General features: G+C 48.4%; 1 protein-coding gene across 5 annotated transcripts; it reads right to left on the bottom strand.

Annotated features, from left to right (window-relative positions):
- Positions 1-1,574: 1,574 nt before the first annotated feature.
- Positions 1,575-21,584, bottom strand: PPCDC (phosphopantothenoylcysteine decarboxylase). 5 transcript variants are annotated; one of them, XM_074599960.1, is made up of 6 exons: positions 21,453-21,584; positions 19,459-19,625; positions 14,220-14,315; positions 11,709-11,837; positions 7,710-7,878; positions 1,575-2,834 (listed from the first exon to the last, which is right to left on the bottom strand). In XM_074599960.1, the coding sequence occupies exons 2-6, from the start codon at positions 19,609-19,611 to the stop codon at positions 2,749-2,751; spliced, it is 633 nt and encodes a 210-aa protein (XP_074456061.1). In that variant the 5' UTR covers positions 19,612-19,625; positions 21,453-21,584; the 3' UTR covers positions 1,575-2,748. The 5 variants fall into 5 exon arrangements, with proteins under 5 accessions (XP_074456061.1, XP_074456066.1, XP_074456062.1 ...); XM_074599965.1 differs by lacking the exon at positions 14,220-14,315 and adding an exon at positions 3,457-3,554 and having other exon boundaries at positions 21,453-21,579; XM_074599961.1 differs by having other exon boundaries at positions 21,272-21,567.
- Between the last annotated feature and the right edge of the window lie 1,172 nt (positions 21,585-22,756).

The following is a 22,756-nucleotide window of genomic DNA, read 5'->3' as shown; positions in this document are numbered from 1 at the left end:
CACGCTGCTTTTGAGGCAGTGTCCCTGTACTCAGGAGAGCTGAAGGAAAAGGAAAAGCACGCAAGCAGCGCTTCAGGCCTCCTCCATGAATCTGAAACACACACGAAACCATGAGGGACGGTGATGTCAATCTGTCTACCTCAAGGAAGTCATCACTTGACACCTCTTTTGACCTCGGTGGCTTGCCGGAGCCCGGCCGTCCCGGTTTGGTGGCGGCAAGGCTGGCAGCGCCTATTTGCCAAGCCTGCACAAAGCCCTGGTTCTGAACACGAGGGCTCCTTCGCTCATCGCCCCACGCCTCGTTCTCTCCTAAAGCCGAATGGTGCCATGAGGGCTTTTCCCGGCTTCTCTTTCTGCTACTTCTCCACACGGAGCACGCAGCAGAGCATTCCTGCCCGCAGGCTGCCCGCAGCTCCCCGGCCGTGGGTGGGGACACGTGCCTGCACAGGGTTGGAAGCTGCTCTTGCTTCAACCCTCTGCCTCCGAAAAGCAACTTAACTGTTTCTTCTTTTGCCCTGAAGGAAAAGTGGTTTGGGCGCAGGTTCATCCCAACCCGTAACGCTATCACGACCTGCCTCCAATTAGAAATCGCAGCAATTACGCAGAGGATCATTCAGTGGCACAATTAGTACCTGTTTCCGCAGCAGAGATGAGGCAGACCGGGAGCAGAGTCCTCTACGGAGGAGTTTTCTTTGTGGGTTTTTTGGCTGCTGGGAAGTGCTCCCCTCATTCCCTGCTCAGCCGTATGTTTATACTGCTGTCCTATATATTTGGAGGAGGAAGAATTAACTCCTTTTTTTCTGTAAATTCCTTGCAAGCTTTCGGCCACTCAACAAGACCAAGAGGCAAATCTGTCTTCTTTCTGCCTTTACAGATCAGCTCACCAGTGCTACAATCACAAACACCAGATCCGTGTGCCATCAGGCGACCTGGCATAAATTCTGGGTCTAGAAAGGCCACGTCACCCCCTTCTGCTGAATTATCTCTGCAGTGCACTCTGGACACTTTCTTTCCCTCCCCCTGGTGCCAGGAGAAGGCAGGCGATACCTGCCAACGTTTCTGGAGCAGCTTAAGCCAGCAAACCAGATTTATAACAGATGAACACTCATCAAGGACACGGTGTTTTGACCTGGTATGAGGAACCTTGTTGTCAGGTTTTCTGCACTGCCAAGTCACGGACAAGGAGGAAGGATAAGCAACGGCAACCGCACAAGACATCCACGGCAGAGCCAAGAGGAGAGCCCCAAGGTCAAGTTACAGCTGCAACTGCCAGGACACGCATTTCTCTGGAAGGAGGAGAGACAATGTTAACTACAAAACTCATGGAAACCAAGAGAAACTTCTACTGCCTTCAATTAGCGTAAAGGAAGATCCCATGATGCGGAGGCAGCAACACCAGAAAATGGTGCAGGTCACACCACAAAGGCTCCATGGCGAAATGCAAAGTTCATGACCACAGTATCACCACAATGCTTCGTGTGAGCCACAAGTTCTGCTCACACGAGGCTCCTTCTGACTCAAGCCCCTGAAGCTCTGAATCTCCAGCTCTCCGTCAGTGGAAGGGCCAAAAATGAGAAAGTTCAGAGGTTTTTATTTGTGCGGAATAGATAAGGAAAGCAAACATACCCCGATAACCTCTTCCTTCATGCGTAGCCGTCTGAAGGTTGCCCCCACAGGCAGGATGCACATTCTGTACCGAAAGCCTTAAATTTGGGTCTAGTCTGGGCCAGCAGTGCTCTGCTACAGCAATGTGTTCGACAGCCCCAGTTTGCTCCCATTCCCCTCAGGGGCGGGATCACGTTTCCAAGGCAAGGCTGGACTGGGGGAGCCCTTGCTCATCTGGCCCATGGGGTCACAGGATTTCCCAATTTTTTTTCATGCCAGTCAGTTAATTTTCAAGCTGAAAAGGACCGTCACAGGCAAAGTTTGACTTCACTCCCTCGGGAAACACCCACCCCAGCTTTCCACAAGGACCCAGCCTGTTCATTTCCTGACTGGAACACCCAGATGGGCAGGTGTCATTTTGGTTCACAGTTGACGTCTGCATCCCTATCCCGTCAACAGATACAAAAGGGCAAAGGCTAAGCCTCTTTCAGTCAATTTTTTCCCCATCTCTGATCAAACCAGCAGGCAGACACACCGATTTAGCAATGATGTTAGGCGCAAACCTCGCCTCAGGGCGGCTACAAGGGGCAATTGTTCAGGGGCAGAATTAAAAGCACTTTTTTATTAAGATCCTGGAAGGGAAACGCTTTTTGGACAGTGACTCCTGATGAAGGTGAGTCTGGTGGTGAAGCCAGCACAGACATAGACCGGGCTTTGGAGAGCAGGGATGTCCCCACATCACCAGGCTGGAAGGGACTGGCGTTGTCCCCATCACCAGGACTTGCGGAGCACTCTCCTTTCTAGCAGCCCTTGGGGGAACAGCTGGACCTGAACCCCAATGGCAATTCAGTCTCCTCGGAAAGGAGGGCATGTGAAATACTGTGGGCCAAGTGGCCTAGTGGAACGTTACCATCTCTCTGCAAGATACCACAGAGTTTTCCCACACTAAAGAAGCACATTCTTGGCTTTGGTTTCTGAAAGTCTGCAGTGAAGTACCACATTTCAGTTTGGCACCAGCTGGAAGACAACCGTTTCACTCCTTCAGTTGAAGAGCATGCTGTAGGTATGCATGCCATCTCAACTCAGCTTCCTGTTGGTTTTATCTTCAGGGAGGCAAACAAATACAATTTACATGCCAAACCATCAGCTCTGTGTCGGCAAGTCCTGTTCTTCAAGCATCCTTTTCACGCTCTCCACAATGGTCCACACTTCCGCCATGGCACCTCGACCTGCAGGGCGAGAGCAAAACCACATGGTGAAATCCAGGTCCCAAAAGAGATGGCACAAGGCAGGTGCTTCCCCTCTCCCATGCTGCATCCCTGCGGAAAATTAGATGTACAATGGTGGCATGGCGCAGCCAAGCTCACCAAGTAACCCCAGGTGTTTCCTTACGACTTGCCCAACGGAAAGCAACTGTGGAGGCCAGAGGATCTGCTCAGTCCACCTGGTTCTGCAGGGGTTTTGTGGCACCGCTGAAGGCCATCAGGGGAGGAAAGTGAGAGGAGTATTCATGCTAACTTCGTTTGGCTCGTAACTCAGAAGTATAAGCAGGAGCACAAGCAGAGTCAATGGAGAGAGGCAGGAAACCTCAAAAGGCAACTCATATGACGTTAATAAGTACCTCATGTTCTGAATCATCTCCAGAGGTGTCTGCACCTAACCCTTGACCACATAGGGAGTTACTATCTCACCTCACCCCACCCTGGGAGCAAGTGTGCAAAAGTGTCCCAAAAAAGTGTGTGGGTAGCAAAATACCCTATTTCACCTCCTTTCTCCAGTGTAAACATTGTGTGTGTTCAGTATCTTTGTGAAATGGTCTTGCTTATAAAAAAAGACTTGCCAAATTCATACCATTCCCATGACTCTGCAGTTAGACCCACATTAGAGAAAGCTGTCCTGGATTTGCACCAGCTTGAATCTTGGGAGTAATTCTTGGAGAAGGCTGCGTACTGGAGAGAACAAAATGTAAAAGCTTTTTCCTTTTGGACCGGATAGATGAACATCTAATGAACATTGCCAGATGAGCATCTAATCTGCACTGTGCTATTGCTTCCCTCTGAAACACTTTTTAAAACTTAGGTTCAGAATTTTAAGGCCAGAGATCATTAAATCATCTCATCTAACCTCACGCACTGAACTCGGCACTCAGAACTTAGTCCATTCACTCCTGTAATTTGCTTGAGGCTGAGGAAAGATACTTCTCCCACCAGCATTTGTCTCCACTGGAAGACTGAAAAAATGATCTATTGATCTTTTGTCCTGCTGGCTAATTGCTCAAATAATTTAAAATATGTGCCTTATTTGTCATCAGAAATTAGTTCTGAGGGCTTTGTTTTCCTCTTTTTTTTGATCAACTTCCACAGCTGGGTTAGCGAGCCCACAGACGAACTAAACCAGCGGAGTCCAAAGGACAGTAACGACTTGAGGGCAGGCAAGAGATGGAGGCGAAGGGGACAGGCCACCCTGACCATCGGGGAGAGGTGCTCTCTGTGGGCAGAGGGCAGCCCTGAATCTGCCCGGACCCTCGTTTTTCCAAGACAGATAAGCCTTGTCTGGGACAGGTGGTGTAATTGGATATAACTGAGGATTTGCGATGAAGAATGATACTTTTGGAAGGTAAAGAAAATTGGGTTGCCCTGCAAAGTAAGACCCATTTTCCACTATGCCTTTTTCAGACCTGTAAATCCCGGGAGGTCTGAAGCCTCCTGTAGACAAGTTGCAGGCAGATTTGGGCCCTTCTGTTCTCCTAACCTCAAGAAGAGCTGCAGCTGACAGGTCCTGCTAAACAAGAGAAATTCCCCGACTGCCTCTTCACGGTTTTGCAGAGCTATATCCTTCAAGAACATTTCCAAGGCCTGCCTTTGCCCCCCCCCACCCACTTCCTCAACATCTTTGGCAATTCACAGCTGTATTTTTAGGTTTAGCAGAGCAAAATCTTGCTAAAGAGCCTGTCTGACAGCACAGCTCATGCCTACAAGTAGAAATCTTCCAGTGTGCCAGGCTCAAGAAATCCAGCCAAGGATGGTGAAGATACTAGCAGTCTGGAAACATTTTTGCAAAAGCAAATTGCTGCAGGCCCATGTGTGGTACAGCACCTCTCAAAGCTCTCTTTATATCATGGCACATGGGTATCATCAAGGCCAACAGCCAGCAGCTTAGCTTTAACTATCCAATCAAGGCAACATTTTAATTGTTTGCTCTACTTGTTATTTTAACTCTCTTTTAGCTGGACTCTATGTCCAAAACCACCCACTTACTAAGGAAGAAAAATTAATCAAATTTGATTGAAATGGTAATGCAGAAACTCGGCGGCAGTCAGGATCTGGCCTGTTTCAGGTGAGACCAGCCACATGAGTGGAGGAAGATAAACCTCTTTTACAGCAAGGCAAACCACAATGTCAACAGACAAAACTGGCGCAAACTGAATCCCTTTTCTTCTGCAGATGTCTGCATCTCTTTTCACACATGTGTGAGCTTCGCTACCTGCTGCTTGGGTGGAAGCTGGGCAAACCCCTTTGTGGATGAAACCCACAAAACCAAAATTAGCGTGGAAGAAGAGGCCTTGGGGTGAAAAGCCTGAAAAAAGAGGGGAAGAGAGGCAAAAGTCAGTGGTGGAGACGGCCTTGGGTCTTCAGAGACCTGGAGTCCATTACTGATGCGCTAATTTTCACTGGGATAGAGTTAATTTTCTTCATAGTAGATAGCATGGGGCTATGTTTTGTATTTGTGCTGGAAACAGCGTTGATAACACAGGGACGTTTCGGTTATTGCTGAGCAGCACTGACACAGAGTCAAGGCCTTTTCTGCTCCTCACAACGCCCACCAACGAGTGGGCTGGGGGTGCACAAGGAGTTGGGAGGGGACACAGCCGGGCCGGGACAGCTGACCCCAACTGCCCAAAGGGACATTCCATGCCATATGGCATCGTGCTCAGCACTGAAACTAGGGGGAAGGTTGGCGGGGGGGCTGCTGCTCGGGGACTGGCTGTGCATTGGTTGGTTGGTGGTGAGCAGTTGTTTTCATTTGCATCACTTGCCTTTCTCGGGTTTTATTTCTCTCTCTCTCTCTTATTTTCCCTTTCATTACAATTTGTTATTAATTATTATAATTTATTTCAATTATTAAACTGTCTTTAACGAGTTTTCTCCCTTTTACGCTTCCGATACTCTCTCCCCATCCTGCAGAGGGGGAGCGAGCGAGTGGCTGCGTGATGCTTACTTGCCGGCTGGGGTTAAACCACAACAACTACCTTTGCCATAATTTTCCTACATACTGCCAGGGAAATCCTGGCGTTTGCCAACAGGAAAATCTTGTTGTGAATTGACTCACAAACACAAGCAGAGTCGAGTCAGATGTGGCTACTGCTGCCCCAGCTGCCTGTACCATCCCTCTCTCCTACAAGCTCCTTCAGGAGTTTGCTCTTGCGGTAGAGGCAGCTGAACTGAATATGAGGCAGCTCCCAAATGACTGCCGGTGTAATGAGGTAACTCCCGATCGACACCGGTCTACTTGGCCATTCTGAGCTACAATCCACAGCAATCCACATGCCGCTTCTCACGCGGCTCACACATCCCTGCCACAAGGGCGGCAACCCGCAGGAAGGGGGCAGGGCAGAGCAGTGGAAGGTGGAAATCATGTTCACCATCCAACTCCAAGCCATTTGTGCTAGCGAGTCAACTCATGTGGCCCTTTTGCATCTCAGATCTCCACCTGTGAAACAGGGATGACAACAACACAGCTCTGCCTCAGGTGCAGGAACCTGCAAGAATAAGCACATGACCCGTTAGGAGGCACTCGGTTCCTTACTACAGGGATAGAGATCCTATATAGGTATGAAAAAAGATGAAGGGAAAAAATAAAGACGGGACAAAGAAGCTACGCCAGATCGCCTTTCCACTTCTTCCAAAATGTCTGTGCCGAATGACCTCTTTTGGGCGTTTTCCCTTAACATTTTTACGAGTACGTAAGAAATTTGATGTAATCAGGTCTAAAATCCCAGTGGAAGCATAATTGTCCAGGATATTTCAACTGGTGCCTGAGTTACTTGACTACACTTACCTAACTGTAAATATTTCTTAGTCTTCAGCTCCAAAAAAACACTCTCTAGAAGCACTTCATCTACCTAAGGATTCAGAAATTAAGCCAGCCCTAGAATTTAACCATGAAGAACATTTTAACATTCCGTCTTTGCTACAGACTGTTTATTGAATTATCTGACAGAGCGGTTACAATCCTGCAAGAGTTGGTGTTGTTAAACAAAAGTATGAGTATACCACCGTGCTATGATGGCCAGAACTGGGTGACATTTTACAGACAATTCATCAGATAAAAAAGCGAATCCATTCATCCAAATTGCTTGCATAAAAACCCTTCTCAAAACCTCCCAAAAGGCAAAATACCTCCATTTAAAGCAGCTCCTAAAATACAAATTAGACCATTTAAGTAGCATTTCTTAGCACGGCAAGTTAAGTGTTTCGAAACTGAGTGTGACAACTTTCCCTATCCCCCTCCTTCACTTTGCAGACAAGTCTGATGTCAAAACCCCAAATCAAAACTCGATTGGGAAGCTGAAAAGTAACCCAGGCGACAAACAACAACAAATGGTAAATGTACATCCAGCTACACTCTGAGCCACGTCTGCGAAGCACTTATTCTCACTGTCTGCTCTCAGGGATAAGATATTATCCCTATGTAAGAGATGAGGAGCTGAGGCGTGATGAAAACAGCCCACAGTCACAGCAGAGGGCAAGGTCAGGACACCCAAATCCCAGGCTGATAGCACTCACCACAAAGCCCTCCTTCTCTTTGATCTACTTTCTTCTTGAATGAGTATTTCTTTTAAATATCAGGCCTATCTAACAGCGCATTTGAAAGCCTGACTTGGACAGCCTCATAAGGCTACTTAAAAATCTATGAACAAGAATAACAGATATCAGTCAGCACAGGGCAGAGCTTCAGTTTGTTTGTATAAACCCTGGCAGTGAGCACCTTCTCCCCTGCAGTTCAACATCTTGAAGGCCACATGGCAAAAGAATGCACATCCCTTCAGGATAAGAGCAGCACTCATGCAGGAAACCACTCAGAAGACATGCAAAGGGACTAACCTTCATCTCCACACACTAGTTTCTTCACCACACAGGGGATCTCTGTGTAGCCAAAGCCTTTCAGCTGCTCCACCTGCCGAGCTGTGATGGGATGTTCCCACATGGCCGTGTTCATAGCTGGGCAGAAGAGCAGAGGTTTGCTCAGATCCCACGCCCGGATGACACAAGTCTGAAAGAGAAGCCAAGAGGTTCAGCTCTGAGATGGGCTGTCTTTCCTTATTCCTTCTTCTGCCTTTGCTGCACAGAAGCGCTTTCCCAACCTGGGTGTCATTAAGGGGCCCAAAGCCTCAATCTGTCTGTGCAGCTGGACCAACCCAGAGGCAGATCCACAGGGCTGCTACTAATTTGTATTACATCCCAGTGAAGCTCATCTCTGACAGGCAAGAAAGATGAGGGAGGCTACACAGAGGATAGATCCCATCTAGAAGACCAGAGAAGTTGTAGGCCCACTGCTGAATGAGGCAGGAGTCATGGTGACGGAGGATGTGGAGAAGGCAGAGTTACTGAATGCCTTCTTTGCTTCGGTCTTTTCTGCTCGGCCCAGCCCTCAGGAGTCCCAGGCATTGAATAAAGTAACAGGGAAAGAAGACGACTTCCCTTGGGTTGAGGAGGAGCGAGTGAGGGACCAATTAGATCATCTAGATATTCACAAGTCCATGGGCCCTGATGGGATGCACCCGAGAGTGCTGAGGGAGCTGGCAGAAGTCATTGCTGGGCCGCTCTCCATCATCTTTGAAAAGTCCTGGAGAACAGGCGAGGTGCCTGGGGACTGGAGGAAAGCCAATGTCACTCCAGTCTTCAAGAAAGGCAAGAAGGAGGAGCCGGGGAACTACAGGCCGGTCAGCCTCACCTCCATCCCTGGAAAGATGATGGAACAGCTCGTTCTGGGTGTCATCTCAAGGCACGTGGAGGAAAGGAAAGCTATCAGAAGTACTCAGCATGGATTCACCAAGGGGAAATCATGTCTGACTAATCTGATAGCCTTCTGCGATGGCATGACTAGATGGATAGATGAGGGGAGGGCGGTAGATGTGGTCTACCTTGACTTAAGCAAGGCGTTTGACACGGTCTCCCACAGCATCCTCATAGGTAAGCTTAGGAAGTGTGGGTTAGATGAATGGACAGTGGGGTGGATAGAAAACTGGTTGAAAGATAGAGCTCAGAGGGTTGTGATTAGGGGCACAGAGTCTAGTTGGAGACCAGTGACGAGTGGTGTTCCCCAGGGGTCAGTACTGGGTCCAGTCCTCTTCAACATATTCATCAATGACCTGGATGAGGGGATAGAGTGCGCCCTCAGCAAGTTTGCTGATGACACCAAGCTGGGTGGGGTGGCTGACACACCGGAAGGCTGTGCCGACATACAGAGAGACCTGGACAGGTTGGAGATCTGGGCAGAGAGAAACCTTATGAAGTTCAACAAGGGCAAGTGTAGGGTGCTGCACCTGGGAAGGAACAACCCCATGCACCGTTACAGGTTGGGGACTGACCTGCTGGAGAGCAGCTCTTTGGAAAGAGACCTGGGAGTCCTGGTGGACAACAGGATGACCATGAGCCAGCAATGTGCCCTTGTGGCCAAGAAGGCCAATGGCATCCTGGGATGCATCAAGAAGAGCGTGGCCAGCAGGTCGAGGGAGGTCATCCTCCCCCTCTACTCTGCCTTGGTGAGGCCGCACCTGGAGTACTGTGTCCAGTTCTGGGCTCCCCGGTTCAAGAGGGACAGGGAACTGCTGGAAAGGGTGCAGCAGAGGGCTACAAAGATGATTGGGGGACTAGAACACCTCTCTTATGAGGAAAGGCTGAGGGATTTGGGTCTCTTCAGTCTGGAAAAAAGACGGCTGAGGGGTGACCTTATCAACGCTTATAAATACTTAAAGGGTGGGTGTCAGGAGGATGGGGCCAGGCTCTTTTCAGTGGTGCCCGGGGACAGGACAAGAGGCAATGGGCACAAACTTGAACATAGGAAGTTCCACCTAAACATGAGGAGGAACTTCTTTACCCTGAGGGTGACAGAGCACTGGAACAGGCTGCCCAGAGAGGTGGTGGAGTCTCCAACTCTGGAGACATTCAAAACCCGCCTGGACATGTTCCTGTGTAACCTGCTCTAGGTGACCCTGCTCTGGCAGGGGGGTTGGACTAGATGATCTCCAGAGGTCCCTTCCAACCCTATGATTCTATGATTCTATGATTCCTACTCCGGCTTGGAGCCAAGAAAGCAGCCCAATCGTTGGAGCAAACCAAGCTGGAATATCACGCGTGCTGACTGCCAACTCATGTGGGAGACCAACAGAAGCTGAGGGGTGGCCAGAGATCATATCAGCTAAAGAGAAATCCCCAGGCAACACTTCACATAAGCCAGCTGTAGAACTAAAAACACCAAAAGCTGGCAAGTGAGGCTTTTTTAAATGATATACCAACTGGATCCATAACTCCTCACAAGGTAAGCGCTGCTGCCTCCAGGATACAAACAGAGGATAACGCAAACACATCTGGGCTGTTGCAGAAGATGCTGTCAGATTACAAACCATCTAGCAGCCCCTGCGTGCTACAGGGAATCGTATCTGACTCCTCAGTAACACGGAGCTTCCAGATAACCCAGTATCACCTCATCTCCTTAAAAAGATAAATGCTGGTTGCTCTTAATGCAATGTCTGCCACTTACTGCTCTTAAGGCGATGCCCATCCCTAGGCCTAGCAGCATTTAAATCATGCAAAGGGAGCTTCCCAGGTAGCAACAGTCCCTGGTGCAGGGTCTCTGCTCAGATCACAGCGTGCTTATGAGAACCCTGCCCATCCTTTTTTATGCCCTGTGATTTGAACCCTTCCCAGCACAGGAAAGTCTGCTAGAATCTGTTGTAACTTGCCAACCAGCACCTCCAGCACTTCCTTTCCTTTGCTGGAGCTACCTCTTCCTCTCCAAAAAGACTGGCAGGACTTTGTGAAGTCATGCATCCCTAACACCCTTCCTGAGCTCTTCCCTCTGCCACCACCATCACACCTAGAGTACCAAGGGGACCCAGAAGGACAAGACATTGCTTGTCCCTCCCACAGCTCCTTCTGGCTTCTCTCCAACCTCCAGTGATCTGCTCATACAAATGAGGGCTGTTTCTCTGGGCGTATTTTGTTCATTTCTATGCAGTCCCTCTTAGCTGAACAGCTAAGGTGGTCATGCAGGGGTCCCCAGCCAGAGCCAATGTGCTGCCCTCCATTTCTAGTTCTAGCTTCATTGCATTACTGCAGGGTGATGCACCACAGCAACATTTGCAGTTCTGCAGCTTCCTGGCAGGTCTTTTGGGTGGTTAATGCTTATGACTTCTCCTAATGCCTGGACACAAAGCATTCAGCCGTGCTGCAAGTTCCCCTGCACCCAACAGAAAAGCACGCTCTCTTTTAATACGCTTTCTGCTCAGCCTCCAAGCCAGAGCACCTTTAATACCAGAAAAACAAGCCTGAACAAGCAAAATCCCCTATGGCTGAAACTGGAAGGTAAGAAAGTGTGAACATGTTTGAATTTCTGTGCTATGCAGTTAGGTGAGGGAGGAGGTGAGGTAGCAGGAAGTAAACAATTTTATCTGATCTCACAGGTGTCTTTCCAGATTGCATCTGAAAAATGCAGAGAGGAACTCAAAAGCGAGTGCAAGTGTGTATGCGCACGCGCACGTGTGTGTACATGCATGACAGAGGGAGGGTGGAGGCAGAAAGAGAGAAATACACAGAAAAAGCAGGAAAGGCACAAAGCAAGGACTGGGACATAATGGAAGAGACTGACAGAGCTGAGGAGCAGAAAGGGCTGTAGGTCAGGGAAGGAAAGAACGACTACTTGAGAAGGAACAGGGGAACCATACTGAAGGAAGAGAGAGACAAGCATACGAAGTGCGAGCAGAACATGCAAATCTCACTGTTCTTGATGCTGCAGAAGCACAAGAGTTCCCATGAAAGAAAGGTCAGACAGTCTAACACTGGGAGGCGAGAGAACTCTCATGCAGAGCTCCGGTTACTCACCAGCAGGTTGTCACAGATGCCGTTTGCGAGCTTTGCCAGTGTGTTTGCATCAAGAGGTGCCACCAACATAAGATCAGCCCACCGTCTGAGTTCGATGTGCAGGACTGGGTCTGAACGACCTTTCCAGAGCTGTGGATGAGACAAGATGCGGATTACCGAACCCTTACAACGAATGCTGTAAATAACTGGCACTTTATCTTATCGATCCCACATTAGTAACCACCGCACAAACTTAAGGGGAAAGAATTACTCTCACACGGAGCAAGATCTGACTGTGTGGGGAATGCTGACTGCAGCCAGCGCTCGCTTTTCTGAGTTCCTCCTTCCTCCAGTGAAGGCCGTGTTGCAGCTCCATTTAGGAAGCACAGCTAATGGACACCACCAACGTGCTCGGTGCTCTACAAATGGGTGTTCTTTCCCCACACCCAGCAACAACAGACTTCAACTCACAGGGAAGAGCCTTCCCCATCCGCATCATCCCTCAGCTTCAGAATTGTTCACAGGAGCTCCCTCAAGACACAGCATATCTTAGCAGAGAAGAGAGCTCCATCCTTTCAGCCAACTGAAGCCAGACAGGACCAAACCAGGGGTCTCATTTCCTAAGGAACCCATGTCATTTATAAGCTTCACATTTCTCTGAAGTGAAGCTGTCCACTGGCTTTTAACAAGGTACAGACCCCTAACTGCACAAGTCACTTTTCAATTAGGATGCGCGTCCCTAAGCACGCCCACAGCAGCAAAGTAAACCCCCTAACTACAGTAGGGAACAGTCCTGTCGGCCTTCTCTAGGATGGACGCGGTTTAGACAACTGGGCACTTCCCTCCTCTCTTGGCTCTAAATGAACGTTTCTATCTTTAGTAAAGCTCTGAGTTGCTCAAGAGAGTCCTAGTCTTTTCTTCAGAGCGTGGTTAACTGGGAAAGTTAACAGCAAACAGCATCAGGTGCTTAATCCCCAGAGGACACACACCACCACAGGCCGGCAAGAGGTTATCAGGGCCACAAACTGTTCCTTCTCTGAGTCACTGGAAACCACAACAAAAAGGCAGCATCCGGAAAGCTGGCGCTTCCTGACACCTTTCCCAGCTCCTCCACTCACTTCTACTTTTCCTAGAAGCACTGAAAATTGTAGGTTTATTTTCAGAGTAAAATATCCCACAAACAGACGCTGAGCAGGCTTATTTCTCACCCTTCTGTCAAAACAGCATGTTATAAGGCCTCCATGCCCACTTTCCGGTGTGCCAGCAGACCTCAAAGCCTGACCCGTTCCTCTTCTCTCACCTCACCAAGGGTTCCTCAGAAATAACTGCCTGGAGGTGTAAGCACCCTGGGACCCAGCGGATCTCCACCAGTCTCCCAGACCAGCCAGAAAGCTGGCTGGTCTAATGGCTAATTGCCCTTAGCATGCCGCTCTCCACAGAAAAGCAATGCCCACATCTGAGTGCACCGGCAGGAGTACTGGTTAAAGAGTAGATCACCTTGTACTCAGATCGCTACTGCGAAGCAGACAGAAAATGTATAGAAAAACAAATGTTCATGTTTATATAATGATCCTCTTCATACTCAGGGACCCCCAAAACATGTCAGCAAAACCGTAGTCGAGAGAAAAAAACATTTTACAAGGTCTAGAGATGGTCACAACCCTGACAACTGAGTTATCCCTTACTGGAATGGTTCTTCTATGTATGCACACGAGCACAGGTGTGGACGCCTCTGAGATAAGCACTGATTCCACCAGGAGAACCTCTCTAAGTTCCAGCCACCTATCACACCGGTGCACGACAGCTCCAGATACTGGCCTTCCCCTGCACCGCTACACCAGGGTGGCCCTACCAGCACAGGGTTACTCAGTCAGACACCAGACCAAGTTTTCAGGCGGCGTGGGTAGTTTTGTGAATGTCAGCGATGTCTGTAGATTCAGAATACATATTGTTGAGGAGAATTAAGCTGTTGCCTTCGTGACAAGTATGACTCATGACAAGCACCAAACACCCTCACCGCGATTCTGCAGTGGCTTTCTTGACATTTCCTGATACTCCTCTCAGAGCTGCAGATAGCGGCTGAGCCCGGGGTGGTGAGAGACCACTTCTACCCTCACTGCCTGCTGCAAGTCTGCTAGAGAGGTACAAAATCCTCCGGTACAGTCAGGACAGCCTTTCTTTCCATCCTCCTTTACAGCACAGTTGGAACCACATTCTTTGAAAGCCATGTTCCCCCCAAAGCGTACATTACTAGAACAAAGAAGAGAGCCGTGGCCCAGGATTTAAAAAAAAAAATAAAAAAATAATGTGGTCTCTTGCAAAGAAACTTAGAAGAACACTTTTATTTGCTGTTCAGCACTTGAACAACTAAGCAAATCTCCCAGGGAGCCTGCTTTTTTTCTGAAGCATGTCCCACTGGCATTCTGGAAGTAGAAGGCATAAGTGCGTGACAGAACGACTTGAATTACAAAACATGTGGTGAGTGGGGACAGGACAGAAGCCCTTGCCGTCTCCAAAGGCAGAACATCTCACCTGCCATTCATCTTCATCGCTGTAGAGGGTGACGGGAATCTCCTGGGCATTGTAGAAATGCTTTGCTCTCTCAGTAGTGACCACCTTCACTTCGAGCTAATTGGAAAAGAAAGACGGACCAGTGGTTAGACTTGAGGACAATCCTGTAAAGCTGGGTAGAGGAGGAGGGCTCAAGCAACAAAGATTTTGAAAGCTATGTGGATTCTCAGAGGACCTTCCCCTGTTCACGGCTGAAAGGCCAGGCCACTGCAGGTGTTCACAGGAGCCAAAGACTCATTTCATGGCATCCTAAAACGGGCAGGTGATTAGTCACCGCCTGCCAAACGCGTTCACATGGCCAGTTCACAGCGGGGACAGCAGAAAAGACCGAGCAGGTCAGAATGAGACGCAGTTCTCCACAGAACTTCAAAGAGACTGTAAGAAGCAGCAAACCAAAGCTCTGTGAAAGACGCCTTTTAATCTCAAAATACGCCTGCCAAAGGAAGTCGTGCCTCAGTAGATTCCCTTAACCACAGCACAGAGGACTGCTGAGGGTGGCATGCCTACACGGCACATGCAGGATCACTCTTCCCACACTCGGAGCCAAGAGTAAGCTCTCTGCCAAGAGGATGCACAGCGCTTGAGTGATCAAAAGTCCCGCTGAGGGACAAGCTGGCTAGCTGGGGCTCAGCACCACCAGCGCAAAGCAAGGCCACCTCTCCCGCACAAGGCTTCACAAGAAAGAGTGGCTGTGGAAGACAGAGTACGATTTCTTGATCGAATGAACCACGTGGCACACCTCACTGTCTCCTGCCCCTGCCTCTCTCTCTCGATGATCTCCTGGTGCCAAAGTTGGGGACATAGCTGCAGACTACTAGATACTACTTTTTAAACCCACGTTAATCAGAATTACTCCAGCCAGGGGTAAAAACACCAGAAGCAAGACTGGGTTGTGTCTTCCAGATGTCCTTCCTATCCAGGTAAGATGTTGGACAAAGGAAAACCTCTGTATAGGTATGTTCATAGCACAGGGTTTCTGTGCAGCCAAAAGAGTAAACCGGTGACCTCCACAAAGGAAAGAGAGGCAGGGTGAAAATATACAAAGGTTCTCTCCAAAATCTTAGGTAAACCTGACTGCCTTGTTGAAAAGTACTGGAATCTTCAGTTATATGGCAATACTAGGGAAACCCTACCGTGTCCCTTGGACATTTGACACGCACATTTATGAGGTGCTAAGATGCTCTACGACACAAGATCCTTTAATTTCCTCCTGCAGAAACCTTAACAAGTGGAAAAGAGGTTTTTTCCCTGGTTTCTACATGTCGCATGACCTGCTCAAAGCTGTAGCTCTGACAAATGTCACCAACAGCTGCCTGCCACATGCAGTGAAGCAGGGCTGCCCTGCACACACCAGGATCGGCCACAAAGCACCCACGCGGCATGTGCAACCATATTCCCACCTGCAATTCCTCCCAATGATGTACCTTAAAACCAGCCAACAGACAGGCCAACACATGGAGGGAGTGCTCCGGTTACAGTGAAAAACAACACTCTTCCTTGTTATTGGCCATTTTCAATCCCAGTCTGCTCCTTCAAGCAATTCACAGTGCAACTCACTGCCTGGTTCTGTAAACCCAACAGTGAGATGGGGAGAAACCAGCTTCACCAACAACTCCTTCTCGCTAGAAAACCATGGCCTGAGGTACAAAACTGATGAAGCCCTCGGTCTGCGCACTCTTGCTAAAACAGACTGCTGAAAACCTCCAAGAAGATTTCTTCAGCAGCAGCAGCTGAAGTGACAAAACATGTTAAGCTATCTCCCCAACACTAACCAGTCAACTGGGAACAGAGCAGTCTGGATTATCTGCATCCTACATGACCAGCATAACAGCTGGGAGCAGTGGAAAATCCTAGCCTTAGCATATGATTGTCTTTGGTAATTTTTCCCATTTCCTGAAGAAAAAGCCATGGAAAATAAAGCTGCACATAACACCAGTGTTCAGTACTACACATTTGGGTTTTTGCCTCTTCTAAACGTCTGCTCTTTTTCAAGCGACCTTAGCTTGGAATCACAGCTGTGTTTCTAGTGCTTTCAAGTGTGAAGATCATACTCACAGCAATCAACCATATTGCTTCCAGATTAACCTCACCCCACAGGAAGCTTTTTGGAGCCAAGCAGCAACACCTGCAAAGGTGCTAATGCTGCTCTCTGCTATGCCACGGCCTTCAGTGAGGTGTTAACCTCGCCGTCTGCAAGATACTATTTATTTGGTGATTTTAAAGAGCAACGTGCAGTTTAAAGGGGCACATCAGCTATCTCAAATGGCAGCAGTAGGCCAGGTCTGCACTAAAAGTAATGTTTGTTAGTGATATTATTTTAGAGTTAGCCATAGAAGTATAAAGATTTTTAGGTGACACAACTCGATCTGCCACATGGCATATTTTGTCACTTGCTACTTCATTTGTGCCGTTATTCAAAATTTTCTAATCTAGACCAGAAATGCCCCTCTCAGGCTAAAGGATACAGAAAAATCCCCGAAAGACATTCTGCTTTTTTTTTTGTATTTTTTTTAGGATAGTTTCATAACCATCTCTGGTCTTAAAAAACATACTTATTTCTTCAAAGCACAAGCCCATAGCTGGCTATTGAGTACTACCTCCAACGCACTACAAGCTAAAGCATACCAGAGGGATATGTTCAACATGGTGGCTGGTGACTCCACCACTCCCCCAAGAAACTCTATTAATTAGAACTCTCTTAGTTAAACATTCTCCATAATTAAGATTTTCTGCTGGGGTGGGCTCCTGGATCCCTTGTTCTGAGCAAGTCCTTCATGTCCTTCCAGCTACATTAGAAAGAGATCAGTTCTCAAGATCACTTTAGCCTACATAGTGTTTTTTTTCTTTCTATTTACCTGGCACACCCCTTGTTTGCCTGTGGTTATATCTCTGCTTAAACAGCAAAGTCAGTCTAGCCACACTCAAACTCCTTTACTGGAGACAGTTTAGACTAGTTCTAGCTCTTTCATTTGGACCGTTTCAGCCAATTCTCCAAAATAAACTTCACTGCAAAACTGCTCTCCTATGTTCACGCAATATCATTGGTCTCTGTTAGAGGATTCTCCTGTCACAGCCGTTTCTGCTTGGGGTAAGGGGGTGTGATTTTTTTTTCATACTTTCCCAGTTTTGACAGCAAAATCTTTACACACAGACTGTGTTGCTTCGATAGCAACTGCTGCAGAAAAGAACGAGTAGCTCGTTTGTTAAATGGCACCTACAAGCTGACGTAGAGACTACCTGGCTGGAGCGCAACAAAATGACATGACATGGTTTAAACCCAGGCATCCTGTAGCTTCAAGAGCAATACATTTCTCCGACAGAAAAGTTTGTCGTTTCCTATCTTTATGACTAACCAATATTCTGCCAACGTGATTCTTGTCATCGTATTCCTGCCAGGCCATTCAAACAATACCAGGAATTGGACCAAGACAACGCGTGTGAATGTAGCACAAGCACGAGAGTTACCCACAGTGTCCTGATGAGACACTATGCGCTGTCTCCCCACAACACCAGGTGCAAGGGTAATAACCTGAAAGGCGTACGCTGATACGATATAAATTTCCTAGATCTTCAAAGAGGTTAAACAAAAGGCAGTAAGACGTAGTCACATCCATTATCACCCCCAAGGAGATGTTTAATGAATGCAAAATCACACTGCCAAGTTGTTCACCAAGCATCACTCTAGCCAAAACATCAATTTAAACTAACCACTCCAGTTTCAATCCTCCGACCACATCTCCCTTTGTACAAAAGACTTCCTCTGCTTCTGCCCTGCTTCCACCAATGGCTTTTTAAAGTTCTGTTCCATCAGTAACGAAACTGATGCAACAGGCTTGTGCAGGACTCAACAAACTCAATGGAAAAGTTACACTGACTCAGCAGGCTTCAGATCAGGTCTTGAAATCACATCAGACATGAGCAAATAAATAATATTAATTAACAAATTAAGTGCCAGAAGCTCCTGGACTGGATACTTCACTTCCACTTTTTGTGTAACAAAAGCCTAAAACCAGTGGGCGCAAAGCCCACAACGGATGTCACAAAAGCTATGGGCCTTCACGGAGAATTCAGGTCCAGCCATCTGCAGGTTTTAATTATGAATCAAATGCTCAGAGAGAAGGAATGCATTCGACCTAGATTCCTACAGTGGGTCATTTGCATTCTCCCTCTCACCTGCAAAGAAGGATGTTCCAAGCACCAAGAGCAAAGGAAAAGAGACAACAGCAAAGCCAATCTGAGAGACAGAGGATTAGAAGACGCCCTGTTACCCATTCCAGCTTGGATAGCAACATCAACCAGGTACTTCAGAGTTACTCAGAGACTGCACTTCTTCCGACTCTGTGTGAATGTATCTACAGGTAAAGCCTCCTAAACCTTCTAAAAGGATATTCGTTAAGCAATCTGGCAAATATATCTGGATATGTTGATACACCCTCTTCCTCCTGCCACTCTTTCGTTTCCCTGCTCCAAAACATTTGCTAAAGGTTTTCTATGTTTTCCTCTAACTTTATTCCACAGCAAAAATCAGCACATTTTCCTCCCTGACACTAGTCACTAGTGGCCTCTGCTGGACACCTCTGTTACTCCAGACAATAAATTGTAAAAAAACCCAAATGTACAGATACGTATGGCGGCTTGTATTTTCTGTTTCTGTTTTTACAAGACTTGTTTTCCCTTTGCTGGTCAGACAGCAGTGTCCATCTTTGCAAACTCCACATCACACAGAAGGAAAACTGCAAGGTTGTCATTAGAGGTTTCAAGTTCCACAAAGCGTCCACCTGTGTCTGTAGCCAGATCTGGTAATCTGACTAACAAGGACATATTCCACAAAAAAACCCCACCAAAAACCAAGACAAGGACCTATTCAATCATTTTTCAGAGAATGAAGCAAGCTGAGATGAACAATGCTACTTTCATATACCAGAACCTAAATGTCTGCCTATGGAAATACCCAGGAACAGTTACTGCCCTTAAAACCTGATTTAAATTTAACTCTTAGGTATAAAGGAGGAGGAAATGATAGGAAAAAATATCCATTGATTTTTAAAAACAGGAGGACCACTCCCCCAACAGTTTTTAAACTAAAGGGCTCAAAGCCACAAGGAACTTTTCATTCCAATAGAAGCCATCAAATCTCCCCTCGGAATGAAAAACAGGGTAACACCAACTTTATGAGACTTTTACCAATAGATTTACTCACCCCTGGGATTTTCAGCAATTCGGCGATGAGGAGAGGCAGCTTCAGGGCAGCCACGCTCCCAGTCACACCCACCAGGACACAGAATTTTTTCTGTGGCACCGATGAGCTCTTTTCTGCAGGAAACCCTGGTTCTGGCTCTGTGAAGGGCTCCATGCTCCGATCAAACTCTACAAGCACAGAAAAACAAAAGACACTTGACTAACGGTGCTGCTGAGCGAGGCTATCAAAGCAGGGCTCCAATGCCAATGTATTCCCGAGGGCACGGATTTAAGCCTGGACTGCAGGACCTGGAGTAATTCAGTCTGAGGATGAACACTCAGACCCCAATCCACAAAGCTTTTGGGCATCAGCATACCTTTAAGTGCAGCAGTAGTCTACTGCTGTTTAATTACAATTTGCTCTCGGACACCGGTGAACAGAACAGAACACTAAAACCCAGGCAGGCGGCCCACAAAAGTGTCCTGGTAAAGCCCACAGCCCCCAAAAGAAAGATTCACTCTCACACGTTGAACAAGGTCCAGAGTTTACAATAAATCTACCTTCCACACTAACTGCTGGGAAGACATGAAACCCCCAGCTGGGTCAGTCTCCCTTCGCACTGTCTGGTAATAAACGCAGGGAGTAACAAATTTTAATAATTAAAAAATTTGAGGCCCTGACGCATGCTTTATCATCTTACTTCCTATTGTATCATCATGTATTTACCGCTGCGTTAGAAATCACGCCCTAGCATAGGGGGGGGAAAAACCCGCCAATGAATAAGAGGTAGAAGACAACAGCCACTGAGTGAAAACAGGGACATCAAAGTCAGAACTGCTCGCTCCTCCACCAGCGCGGAGCGAAGGGATCCGCAGCCGCTTTGGAAGGCTGAGCTGGCAGCTGTATCTCAGGTCTCTGGCCTCCTCACAGCTTCCCTGTGCTGCTGCCACACTGGTAAATCCCAAACGGCTCTTCTGGTGAGGAAAAGTGCTCCTCCGCAGAATCGACGTGAATCTCTCTGCTTAATGAGTGATTAGCAAAGAGTAAATTCACTTTTTAAAAAAATCTGAAAAATGTGTTTCTAGAGAAGACATTACCCTGTGACTCAATAAGGTTTGTTCAATGTCACCGACATCCTTGTTATTCGGAGGAAGTTACTTGGAAGTGTTTTGGGGAGAACAAAAAGGAAGAAAAAGGTGTTTACGCTCCCCTTATTTTCGGTACCAACTCAGCTGCTGGAGTGAGAGGGCTGGATTCCCAAGAGAGGGGAATTTATCCCTTCGGTCCTTCCCTGAAATCATTCAGCAGCGGGTTTAGAGATCCTTCATGGGGCGATTCAGTTACGCATCAGCCCAACCTCTGCGTCCAGCCACACGAGCACCCACCAGCTGTGGCACAACACCAATAACACGTTCTTTTTCCATGCTCTGCTTGGAATTAATACATTTAACTCAGGCCCCTGAGATTTCTCAGTGTGTGTATAAAAAATTGCTAGGATAAGAGCACATTATCAGCTTCCCAGAGCTTCTCAGCACTGATTAGCACGAGTAATTAGAAGCAAGGAAATCCAGCACGTATACTGGCTGCGCGATTTCAACACTATAGCAACACTTCGCATGTTTATCCATACCTAATTAAAATTAAGTTTATGGCTTCACAGCAAGGAAAACACCTACTTCCCTTATGATTACTAAATGACAATTAATTCACTGAAACATCCAGATCTTAAAGCCTGGGGAATAAGGCATAATTTTTTAATGGTCAGTTTTCAAAAATGGCTGGCTATTAGGGATAAAACAAGAGCATGACGTTCTGGGCCGCGCATTCCTCTTACCCAAACACAGCTCTGGGGAGCCAGCTAAGAAGCCGTTAGAAGGCAAGCAGCTTATGGGGCTATTTAGTTATTTTGTTAGCATTTTAACAGCTGAAAACAGCTTCAAAAGGCCCCTGAGGCGGAGAACCGAACCGAGACACCCCGGGCACTTCTGAAACGTAAAGAAGCAACGTTTGTATACCGGTAACGGCAGGGGGCCCGGTGAGGAAAGCGACAACCCCCCGAGGTCCAACCCCGCGGCCTGCTCCCAGCGGAGGCCCCGGTCCGCCTGCGCCGTCGCCCGGCAATGGGTGCGCAACCCCTCCGCGCCCCGGAAGCCGAAGGGCAGGCTGGGAAGCGCTGATTGGCTCTGCTAGCGCACGCGCGGGCGGCGGGAGCCTGAGGTGGCGGCAGCTCTTGAACGTTTTAAGCCCGGGGCCCTGCGCGCCGTCCCGCCGTATCCCTCAGGCTCTGGCAGTCTCCGGAGCGCTGGGTCGGGCCGGTTCCGGCTGCGCTGCCGGCGCCTTAAGCTCTCCCGGGCAGCCCGAGAGGGGCTGGCGGGCCTCGTGGCCCTCGGCACCCCAGGAACAGCAGCTCCACAGCGCCGGGGAGCAAACAGCTACGCGCGGGATCGCTGCTACGGGGGCAGGCAGGCAGTCTAAAGCTCCTCGGAATCACAGAGTGGTTAGAGTTGGAAGGGACCTTAAAGTCCATCCAGTGCCACCCCCCTGACATGGGCAGGGACACCTCCCACCAGACCAGGCTGCTCCAAGCCCCGTCAAACCTGGCCTTGAACCCCTCCAGGGATGGGGCAGCCGCAGCTTCTCTGGGCAACCTGGGCCAAGGGCTCACCACCCTCACAATAAGGAATTTCCTCCTAACATCTCATCTAAATCTCCCCTCCTTCAGTTTACAACTGTCCCCCCTTGTCCCATGGCTCCCCTCCCTGATCCAGAGTCCCTCCCCAACTTTCCTGGAGCCCCTTTAAGGACTGGAAGATCTTCCCCGGAGCCTTCTCTTCCCCAGGCTGAACCCCCCCAACTCTCTCAGCCTGTCCTCACAGCGGAGGGGGTCCAGCCCTCAGAACATCTTCATGGCCTCCAACAGGTCCGTGTCCTCCTTGTGCTGAGAAAACTGTTTAAGGGAGGATCCTAGCTCAGGCAAGGTTTTAGAGGTGTCAGAAGGCAACAGAAAACTTGCTGCTAGGGAAAAAGCCTGTGTAGGGGAAGAGGGTAGAGAAAAGGGGTGTCTGATGGGTGCAGGGGCATTGGCTACTCCTGCATCCCCACAAGAGGTGGTGGGCAGCTCCCAGTGATGGATGAGCCCAGCAGGGCATTATAGACCGTGAGTGAAACCTTTCCTACAGGATTCAGGGCAGCCGCAGAGAGCTGGCAGGCAGAAAGTGGGTTAGAGGACCGGTTGTTTATTGTCTGATGCAGGAGCACGGCAGATCTGGGGCAGCATGTGGTGTGTGCTTCCCAGCTATAGATTAAAAGTGGCCGCTCT

The sequence above is a fragment of the Larus michahellis genome, chromosome 9 (assembly GCF_964199755.1).
Source record: "Larus michahellis chromosome 9, bLarMic1.1, whole genome shotgun sequence".
Classification (NCBI taxonomy): Eukaryota; Metazoa; Chordata; class Aves; order Charadriiformes; family Laridae; genus Larus; species Larus michahellis.
This window is presented reverse-complemented; position numbering and strand designations above follow the sequence as displayed.